The sequence below is a fragment of the Saccostrea echinata genome, unplaced genomic scaffold (genome assembly GCF_033153115.1).
Source record: "Saccostrea echinata isolate AGI-Se365-2 ecotype Australia unplaced genomic scaffold, CSIRO_AGI_Sech_v1 ptg000030l, whole genome shotgun sequence".
NCBI classification, from domain to species: domain Eukaryota; kingdom Metazoa; phylum Mollusca; class Bivalvia; order Ostreida; family Ostreidae; genus Saccostrea; species Saccostrea echinata.
The window spans coordinates 30,757,501-30,768,950 of record NW_026889779.1 but is presented as its reverse complement, the minus strand read 5'-3'; the positions used below and the strand labels follow the sequence as shown (position 1 = coordinate 30,768,950).

At 36.0% G+C, this 11,450-nt stretch overlaps 1 protein-coding gene across 3 annotated transcripts in view; it reads right to left on the bottom strand.

The window, feature by feature from the left end:
- Positions 1-4,216: 4,216 nt before the first annotated feature.
- The window catches only part of LOC133197692 (mediator of RNA polymerase II transcription subunit 15-like), a 49,183-nt gene continuing 41,949 nt past the window's right edge, over positions 4,217-11,450 (bottom strand). For all 3 annotated transcript variants that reach the window (XM_061333843.1, XM_061333844.1, XM_061333845.1), the window contains 6 exons: positions 9,139-9,205; positions 8,720-8,892; positions 8,465-8,631; positions 6,123-6,221; positions 4,618-4,715; positions 4,217-4,438 (listed from right to left, as the gene is read on the bottom strand). In XM_061333843.1, coding sequence (XP_061189827.1) covers positions 4,400-4,438; positions 4,618-4,715; positions 6,123-6,221; positions 8,465-8,631; positions 8,720-8,892; positions 9,139-9,205 — 643 coding nt within the window. In that variant the 3' untranslated portion in view covers positions 4,217-4,399. The remainder of the gene's footprint in view (positions 4,439-4,617; positions 4,716-6,122; positions 6,222-8,464; positions 8,632-8,719; positions 8,893-9,138; positions 9,206-11,450) is intronic.

Here is an 11,450-nt window from a genome sequence, read left to right as displayed (position 1 = left end):
GAACAGGAAAGCCTTTAGTAGTCATATTTATACGGAAGCATTCACAGGTAGTGTAGTTTCAATTTTGTTCAAATCATGACCCCCTTGGGTGGGGTGTGGCTACAATGCTACAAAATTATCCAAGTTTTACATAGGAGTAGATAGGAAGAAGAACCTGCTGATGAAGAACTAGAAGAGCCATAGTTAATCAGGTGAGCATTGTGGTCCATGGGCCTCTTGTTTCAGATAGTGAACTATAATTTGTACAATTGATCTTAGGTCAAAATTTTCACACCCCACCAGGACATGCAAATATTTGCATCAAGTAACTCTATGGTACAAAGTGATTTCAACAAGTTTTCTTGCCAATAACCTTGAACTTGCCAAAATGACCTATGATTCAGATCATGACATACCCCCAGGATATCACAAGCAATCTCTGAGTGATGTATGAGCATCAAAAGTTTCACTCTTACAAAGTTATAAACCAGACACAAATTTTACTCTTTCTGCAACCTAACTTGACCTAACCCAAATATCCTTGAGTGAAGGTCACAGGCACCTTAAGGTGAAAGGCAATCTTTTTGATTTTTAGAGTTCCCCATTTTCTCTATTGCTTGACTAGAACAGGAACTGTACATTCTTCTACATGTACAAATTACCTAGGATCAAGGTCCTGACATGCCTGTCGGGTCCTTTGTCAAGTATGAGCTTCCTTTGTTTTGTTTTTATTAAAGAAAGTTATGAACCTGACAAGAATTATACCCTTTCTCTGCCAGTGACTTTGAACTTACCCAAATGACCTTTGTTTAGACCTTGAAACTCTCTCTTGTCACAAGCAATCTTTGTGTCAAATAAAAGCTTTCAATTTTTCTCCGATACGAAATGATACAGACAAGAGAGATTATATATATATACCCAGCTTCTTTCTTTTGAGGAATACAATAAAGGGGGTGGGGTGCCCGTTTCTGTGACAATCGATGTTAACAAGTTACTTTTTCCGATAATTTTCGCTGCTCGAAATGTTCGATCAGACATATATTACAATGTTGTGATACGTCCAAATCGAGTGAATTTGCTTCCTTCTGATGAAGACGAATAAATCAGGCGATGTCATTGTTTCCCGATTTCTAACTACAGCTGATTATGAATGATGAGAGAGAGAGGTGCATTATATTGCTAGAGACAATATGAGGAAAGTTACTAACAAGGTCGAGTTTAAGCTTGATTTTGGGGTTGACACACGTGCAGGGAACAGGTGTGGGTAATTACATACATCACACAAATTACCCATGTGATTTAGCAGGGGATCGCCTGCCTTCGGTTCAAACTCGCGAGGATATCCCCCTTTATTGTGTGGCTTGCTGCCTGTCATATTTCCCACCCCTGTCTACGGATTGCTAACCGCCAGGCATCTTAAGAAGCCGTGATGATGGTAGCTTGATCCAAAGCTTTTACATGGAACATTAAAAGACCAATTATCAGGCTTTAGGGTTAGTCTTGTTTTCCCTCTGTCTCTCCATGTGGCACTATCTGATTTGAGGACATTCACGTTTACTTCGCTTTACAGCAAAATATTTTTGTATTAAATGGAAGTATTTGGACACAGATCAGCAGAGCACAAGTTAATGTTTAATAACGAACTTAAAAGTTTAATAATCCGATCATATTACAATTAAATATATATTTAAGTCGTCCGTCGGATGGGACGTTAAATGGTGCCCCGTGTCAAGGATTACACTCCCTTTGGCACGCAAAAGATCGTTCCTCTGGAAAAAAAAAAGTAGGCTTAGGCCATCTTTAAAAAAATGTTTATTTGCCCTCTCTCGACCAACTGGCTAAAAAATGGCCCGACTAAAAACTTTTTTAACCTCCAGGAAGCATTTTTTTGTTATGTATTCTGGACAATGTATTTTAAAAAATTAGCATTGAAATTTTCTGAAAAAAAAAATCGTTGCTTACCTACCTTCCCATGCAATTTTTTCATCCTGAGTCGGGAGAGGGCAAACAAACATGATTTTAAAATTGGCCTTACTGGGGCCGCCATAGAAACCCAAGTCTTTCAAAAACCAGTCATATGAACTTAATTTTCCGCCGAAATATGGCTGAAACACCGTCAACTCGGCGTTTAGCAATAATCAATCAATCAACTTAAACAATATAAATGCTTTCTTTGGATGTCGCAGCTGTTGCAGAAAAAATAAATAACCCGCGTAAGCGGGTTATGTGAAATTTTTCTGCAATAGCCGCGACGTTATTCCCGTACTAACATACAAAGAAAGACATTTAATTGTGTATATTTATATCTTTATAAAAAAAACACATTCAAAGTAAATTAAATATGTTAAATATTGTATAATAGGGTGTGTATGTCATTGTATGCATAATTGATGGTACTAGCCGTTGCTTAAGAAATCTATGCAAGTGGCTTGCTTAGCGTTGTTTACTGGCTGATTTTAAACAACAATGGTTTTTATCAGAAATAAAGGAAATGACTGATATTCAGTATAACTGTAAATACAAATGTATAACTGCTTTAAGTGTTTTAGAACTGTGACGGATCCAGGAGAGGGTTGCAATCTCGAACTTGAAAGAGAAAGAGAGAGGGGAAAGAGAGATGCTGTCTCACATCTCGCCCTTCGAATGAAATATATAATCCAACTTATTTTTTAAACTGTCTATCGACATCGGCATATCGGAACACCCCCCCCCCCCCCCCGCCAAAAAAAAGTTAAGTTATAAGCCCCTATTTTTTCTCTGATTCTCTAATATCTGCCCATTGAGTTCAACTTAAGAGATTTTAAACTTCTAATACTGCACACTGCAAAAAATAATAGGACAGTCACCTTCCTTGTCTAAACAGTCATGTAAAGAAAGTATACGGTAGCATAAAAAGTGGCAACAACCTCAATACACAAAGAGGTGTCATTGTGAAAATAATCAGGTGTAAAAAACTTACATAAGTAGAGTTTTAATTGCTTGTTGATATATTCTTAAGGTAAATTTCATAAAATGTGTATTGAAAAGATCCTCTCTACACAGGACTTTGACCTCCTACACAAAGCGCACGTCTTTTGACGTTCACCTGACCTAATGGCTTACTGTAATATGGCCTTAAATTAACGCACCACATTGAAGCACTGGTTCAACGTTCTTGTACAAGTCGAGATCCCATATTAAAAATTTCCTTCATTAACCTCATTAACTTATCACGCATAAAAAAGGAAAACACCTTACTATACTACCAAAGAAACAATACCCTGATGATATCTAGTGGTGAAAAACCACATACACTTGACGTTTTAAACACCGTTAAACATTTCTTTTTCCAAATGAAAAATTCTCCAGACTATAATGAAAGCTTTTATAGTATTATAGTATGTACAATTTTTTATTCAGAACAGAAATGTTTATCAGTGTGTTTAAAACGTCAAGTCGCCTGTGTGAAAAAAGTTCGCATAAACTGGTCCCACGTTACATTTAGAAAAATGCAATGCATTTTGAAAACTCCTCACAGGATCAGATACTCTTCAACCTAGCTACTCCGATACATCATTACCAGTTATCAGTGATTATTACGTGAACAGCTTGACCATATGCAAGTCGTTTAATTCTAACGTAAACAGAGAAAAACTTAGTTCCTTCAAGTATAATTCGTCAAAATTTTGTTCACAGTCACAATATATCAAATGTAAATGTTATACTGAATTATATGTTGGAATGTATTGTAACGATGAATCTAAATAAACGCAACTTCACCCATCCGGGAGACTAATATACAATGTAAGTGCTTGCTGATTTGATCAGCAATGGACAATCATTCTGTAAGCTGACAAGTGACTTGCCACAATATGTAGCTTTCTGTAAAATTCACCCTGGTTGACCATGCTTTTCACCCGACCGACAAAGGCCCCGTCACTGTTAACCATTTAGTTCACATTCATTGTTATTTTATCATTTATGCAAAATATTCCCAATAAACTCTGACGAACCTATAGACCACGCGTCAATTATTTTCCCTCCTCCTTTCATTATGGAGACGTCCAAAGATTTTATAGAGGCGATTGTCGCCATCACAAAATTATTTAGGGTCACTTGATAACAAGCGTGTTAAATTTCACAGTGCCTGTTCTGATCGGGTCAAGCTGAGGAGACAAAAGTCAAAAGGAGGAGGAAAAGGTGAACAAAACCCAAACAGAACCACGACACAAGAGAGATAACTCTTGTAAACACAAAAGATTCGAAAAATCATTTATTGTCATATCTTCAACAACAGTCATGTGAACAATTCACAATATATATATATACAGTAAATGACACATAAAATTTATTCATATTCATCAAACAATCAAAAGTTTCTCTCACACAGCCTTTCTTAGTATCCCATCCACACACAGTTTATCTATCACAGCCATCAACCCTAGGATGGTGCTGCGCACGCTCTTCTTATGCTCATCTCCTGCAAAATCAACAAACATCTTCAAAAGTTAAAACTGTTTTTCAACTCAAACAAGAGGTTGAGAACAATCTTTTTATATTTTACAATGAAAATGCAGGCTAACCTGATAAGAATTTCTATGATGTCTGACAAGTAAAAAGAGATTAGCAGACAAAATTAATAAATAAGGAAGTATTTACCCATTTATCCATAAGCTCTGTGAATGTATATTTACTGGGCATCTGTAGAAGTAAGCGGGAAAGGGATTCTTGTATGGAAGACAGGAATGGACTCGACTCTGAAAACATAGCAATTATACACTGTAATACATAAAAAACCCTGAACACAAGGGGATACAAGTGATTATAGGTGCAGATATGTAGCTTGCTGGTCTGAAAAAATTGGGATGGATGATCAGAGAGCTAGAGTGCCACCCACTGAAAAAATTTTGTATTTATGGTTCACGAAAGTGTGCTATTTCTTGATTTATTTTTCCGTATATTGCAGATGCCATCTCAAAATATTACTGTGTTTTCCTAACATATTCTTGTACCACTTTCACAACAAAACATTCCCCAAAACTGTTGTCAATATCCCTACTGGGCGTGAAATCGAGACCATAAAAATTTCTCCATATTTATACTGCCATTCTAAGCGGCAAAACTATTTGGTCAGTTGTGCTTCATTCATGACTTGTACATAGTTTTCATGATTTGACCATGCTATTCTTTATGCAATTTTTAAAAACATTTTTTCGTTGATTCTCCATTGTGGCCCACCCTATCCCCAGAGGTATAAAACTTGAACCTACATGGCTTGACAATGTTTGCATATTAAAAATCACTAAATTTGGTCTATTGTTCATGAGAAGAGTTTGTAAGAAATTGGCCAAGTAGTTCTGGAGAAGAAGATAAAAAGTGTGAAAAATTTATGACAACCACGACAACAAAGATGACAATGACAACCCGCCCTACCCCCGGGGGTCATGATTTGAATAAGATTGAATCTAAACTATCTGAGAATGCTTCCACATGAGTTTCATCTTTCCTGGCCCTGTGGTTCTTGAGAAGAAGATTTTTAAAAGATGCTATTAATTTTTCACTAATTCTTTATTATCTCCCCTTGAAAGAGGGCATGGCCCTTCATTTGAACAAACTTGAATCCCTTCACCCAAGGTTACTTTGTGGCAAGTTTGGTTGATATTGGCCCAGTGGTTCTTGAGAAGAAGTCGAAAATGTTAAAAGTTTACAGACAGACAGACAGATGGACAGACAGACCGATGCTGGACAAAAAGTGATCAGAAAAGCTCATTTGAGCCTTTGGCTCAGGTGAGCTATAAAGGGCATCATATGTGAATCTCATATGTGCCGAAATTGCCTATGAGCAAATTTTTTGCAATGTATAATTGTCATTCACTCAGTAAATAAATTCAAATAATTCATATTGTATGCAATCTTATTTTAGTAAAAAATTGTTCACATGGCTAAATCTGCAAATGACATATCCATGATTCTGATATATCCCATGTAGAGATGCAGGGGGTCACTGTCCTATCCCCTCGTCCTATGTCTGGGTCTGTATACTTATCATAGTCCTGTGCCTTTGTATCACACTGTGGACTAAATAAAAGGGTCACTGTCGTGTTCCTTGTCCTATGTCTGGGTCTGTATACTAACACTTGGGCTCACCGTCCTGTCCTACTTACCATAGTCTTGTGCCTTTGTATCACATTGAGGACTGACACTGGGGTAGAGCTCAGGAACTTTTACAGAAATTGGAGGAACACAGGGCAGATTTTTGTCATCTATAAACAAGAAAGCAATATGTAAATGTTTATAACAGACTTATATGTTACCAGCTCAGTCAAGTTAGTGCGACTTTTACCATACAATAAATCAAGTGTATACTGTGTACTGAAGTATAAACTGAAACATCCACACATTACTTAAATTTGAAATATACAGTCAAACCAGTATTTAGCAATGTATCAAGGGAAATTCTAAAATGTTCACATATGACAGGAAGTGTCTTGAATCAGGGAATCATTTTCTAGCAATTTTCAAAGTTTATGCATACTAAATATGAATATCAAATAGTATATACTTGTTTTCTTGTTCCCTGTCCTTTATCATAGTTTTGAATCTTATTAATTTTGATAAAATATATTCAATAAATACTTATTTGTACAAATTAATTGTTTGTATTCCTAATTGCGTTAATTGTATATATTTTTTTAAAAGAAAATCCATGAACTGATCTGTTTTATTGTGTTTCACACTTTTAAGACAGTATTAAGGATAACAAGAGGCCCATGGGCCATATCGCTCATGTGAGTCAATATGGCCCTGCTTTTCTTCATCAGCAGATTTCTTCTCCAACATATTCATAAGTAAAACTTTGATTGCCTGTACTAGCCACATCCTACCCCCAGGTATCTACACTATCTGAGGATACTTCCATATTCATATGACTAATCATGGCTTTGCTGTTCTTGAAAACAGAATTTTAATGATGTTGTCTGCCATCCTACACTGGGGAAGGGGGGGGGGGGGGGAGCACGACTTGAACGATTTTGAAACTACACTACATTGGGATGCTTCCATGTCAATATGACTGATCATGGCTTTGCTGTTTATGAGAAGATTTTTAAAGATTTTTTCCTATATATGTTCATATGTAAAACTTTGATCCCCCATTATGGCCCCACCCTACAGCTGGAAAATGACTTGAACAAACTTGAATTTACAATACTTGGGGATGCTTCCATATCAATATGACTAATCATGGCTTTGTTGTTCTCGAGAACCAGATTTTTTCCTATATATTCCTATGTAAAACTTTGATTCCCCATTATGACCCCACCCTACTCCCAGGGGTTATGATTTGAACAAACTTGAATCTACACTATCTAAGGATGCTTCCAATCGATATGACTAATCATAGCTTTGTTGTTCTTGAGAAGAAGATTTTTAAAAGTTTTTCCCCTATATATTCCTATGTAAAACTTTGATCCCCCACCCTATCCCCGGAGGTCATGTTTTGAACAAACTTGAATCTACACTACCTGAGGATGCTTCAATATCAATAAGACTAATTGTGGCTTTCTTGTTCTTGAGAAGATTTTAAAAGTTTTTTCCTATATATTCCAATGTAAAACTTCACTTCCCCAATGTGGCCCCACCCTTCCCCTGGGGACCTTGATCAAATTTGAATCTACACTATGTAATGAATATTTCATATAAGTTTCAACTTTTTTGGTTTAAGGGTTCTTGAGAAGAAGTTGTTCAAAAGATGCCACCATATTTTCACGAATTCTTAATTATCTCCCCTTGAAAGAGGGCGCAACACTTCCTGTGAACTTGAATCCCCTTAATCTAAGAATGCTTTGTGGCAAGTCTGGTTGAAATTAGCCCATGGTTCTTGAGAAGAAGTCAAAAATGTGAAAAGTTTACAGACACTTACATAGACGGACACTTTTTGATCAGCAAGGCTCCAACTGGTGACTAATTTAGTCACCATGGTGCCTAAAATTTTTGATTGGCGCCTAAAAATTTTCCATTAGTCGCCATATTGGCGACCATTTTAAATTGACATGGCGATTGTCGAATTCCAGAAACTTTCACATTTTTAACAATTTTTCTGAAAAAGCGAAAAAGAAATTTAAAAGAAGAGAAACTTATTTTTAGCAATGGACATGTCATGTTTTCTTAGGCACATCATGGATCCCTATATTCTATTTACTTTTAAAGTTGCCGCCTTAGAAAAATTGCCTGGCGACTAAAAATTAGCATTGGCGACTTAATTTGTGTTGATAAGGTGCCAGCTGGTGCCTAAATTTTAGAGGCCACTCAAAAGCTCATTTGAGCCTTCGGCTCAGGTGAGCTAAAAAGTAAGAATTTTATGACTCTTGTTTTCAAAAGCAGGAATGAAAGTCACTAAATTCCAGTCTTAAACTGCTTTGGGTCACAAGTGGTGTTAGACAAAATCGTGAAAGAAAGCAGTTGTGAAGGAAAGTTGCGTTACATTATATAATGAATCATATAATACCTATTTTACAAACAAGATGGATGTCTTTGGAATCTGAGTGCTGAGTTGAATCGAGATTGACTCGGAATCGTCCACCTAGACGAGCGATCTCTCCCTGAAGGATGTGAGGAATCTCCTCGTCTTCCTCTGCCTCCCTCTTCCTCTTCTTTGGTGGTGGACTCGGGGCTCTGAAGATATATCAACATTCTGCTACCAGGAACTGACATTGTCGTTATATAAATTTGTATGTATTACCAGCTCAGGGATTTAAATTACCTTATTGGTGCTCCAAAGAGAGCTGTCATGGCTGGGCCGAATGTCTGCTGTAAAGCATGGTTAAACATTGGGGACTTCATATTGGTTGCCACAGCATCCAGCAGTGGCTGACACATATGCATTGGGGTGGTGGTGATTGTAGGAGTGGTGGAGGGAACAGATCCAGCACCACTCTATTAAAAAAGATATAAATTTTAGTTTAATATAGTAATGTGTATAATAGTTATTATGACTTAAATCTTTTGACAGTGGCAACATTAAGAATTTGCAGGCAGTTTAAGCAGCAAAGTATTTCAAATGATTGTATGAATTGAAATTCATTATTACAAATGGGTTTATACAAGTGGAACCTACAGCTTCCAATTTTTAGTATGTAATTGTCTTCCATAAGCAATAGAAGGTCAATAGTGTTTACTTACAGGCGGCTTTGACATTTCCAGGCTGTCTAACACTTGCTCACACTTCAGTAAAGTTGTCATGGGTAACCTAAAACAGTGAAATTATCATAGGTAACCTAAAACAGTAAAGTTTTCACAGGTAACCTAAAACAGTAAAGTTTTCATAGGCAACCTAAAACAGTAAAGTTGTCATAGAAAACCAAAAACAGTTAAGTTGTCACAGGTAACCCAAAACAGTGAAATTATCATAGGTAACCTAAAACAGTTAAGTTGTCATAGATAACCTAAAACAATAAAGTTGTCATGGGTGATCTAAAACAGTAAAGTTGTCATAGGTAAGATAAAACAGTAAAATTGTCATAGGTAACCTAAAACAGTTAAGTTGTCAAAGGTAACCTAAAACAGTTAAGTTGTCATAGATAACCTAAAACAATAAAGTTGTCATAGATAACCTAAAACAGTAAAATTGTCATAGGTAACCTGAAACATCAAAGTTGTCATAGATAACCTAATACAGTAAAGTTGTCATAGGTAACCTAAAACAGTTAAGTTGTCATAGTTAACCTAAAACAGAAAAACTGTCATAGATAACCTAAAACAGTGAAGTTGTCATAGGTAACCTAAAACAGTAAAGTTGTCATAGGTAACCTGAAACATCAAAGTTGTCATAGATAACCTAATACAGTAAAGTTGTCATAGGTAACCTAAAACAGTTAAGTTGTCATAGTTAACCTAAAACAGAAAAACTGTCATAGATAACCTAAAACAGTGAAGTTGTCATAGGTAACCTAAAACAGTAAAGTTGTCACAGTTAACCTAAAACAGTTAAGTTGTCATAGGTAACCTAAAACAGTAAAGTTGTCATAGGTAACCTAAAACAATAAAGTTGACATAGATAACCTAAAACAGTAAAGTTGTCAAAAGTTACCTTAAACGATAAAGTCATCATAGATAACCTAAAACAATAAAGTTGTCATAGGTAACCTAAAACAATAAAGTTGTCAAAGATGACCTAAAACAATAAAGTTGTCATAGATAACCTAAAAAAAGTAAAATTGTCATAAATAACCTAAAACATCAAAGTTGTCATAGATAACCTAATACAGTAAAGTTGTAATAGGTAACCTAAAACAGTTAAGTTATCATAGTTAATCTAAAACCGTTACTTTGTCACAGATAACATAAAACAGTAAAGTTGTCAATGGTAACCTAAAACAGTAAAGTTGTCATAGATAACCCAAAACAGAAAAATTGTCATAGGTAACCTAAAACAGTAAAGTTGTCATAGGTAACCTTAAACAGTAAGGTTGTCATAGGTAACCTAAAACAGTAAAGTTGTCATAGGTAACCTAAAACAGTAAAGTTGTAATAGATAACCCAAAACAGAAAAATTGTCATAGATAACCTAAAACAGTTAAGTTGTCATAGATAACCTAAAACAGTAAAGTTGTCATAGATAACCTAAAACAGTAAAGTTGTCATAGGTAACCTAAAACAGTAGAGTTGTCATAGATAACCTAAAACAGTAAAGTTTTCATGGGTAACCTAAAACAGAAAAACTGTCATAGATAACCTAATACAGAAAAGTTGTCATAGGTAACCTAAAACAGTAAAGTTGTCACAATTAACCAGAAACAGTTAAGTTGTCATAAACAGTTAAGTTGTCATAGATAACCCAAAACAGAAAAATTGTCATAGGTAACCTAAAACAGTAAAGTTGTCATAGGTAACCTTAAACAGTAAGGTTGTCACAATTAACCTGAAACAGTTAAGTTGTCATAGATAACCTAAAACAGTTAAGTTGTCATATGTAACCTAAAACAGACAAGAGGCCCATGGGCCAAAACGCTCACCTGAGTAACTTTGGCCTTGCTGTTTTTCACCTGACCCCCCCCCCCCCCCCTTTTGAAGTACTTATTGTGACCCTGCCCTACCCCCAGGGGTCATGATTTAAACAATTAGAATCTACACTACCCCAGGATGCTTCTATATAAGTTTCAGCCTTTCTGGCATAGTAGTTCTTCAGAAGAAGATTTTTAAAGATTTTTTCTGCATATTTCAATGTCAAACTTGGATTCCCTATTGTGGCCCCGCCCTACCCCCAGGGGTCATGATTTGAACAATTTAGAATCTGCACTACCCTAGAATGCTTCCACATTAGATTCAGCCTTTCTGGCCCAGTGGTTCTTGAGAAGATTTTTTGAAAGATTTTTACTACATATTTCAATGTAAAACTTGGATTCCCTATTGTTGCCCCACCTTACCCCCCGGGGTCATGATTTGAACAATTTAGAATCTACACTACCCAAGAATGCTTCCACATAAGTTTCAGC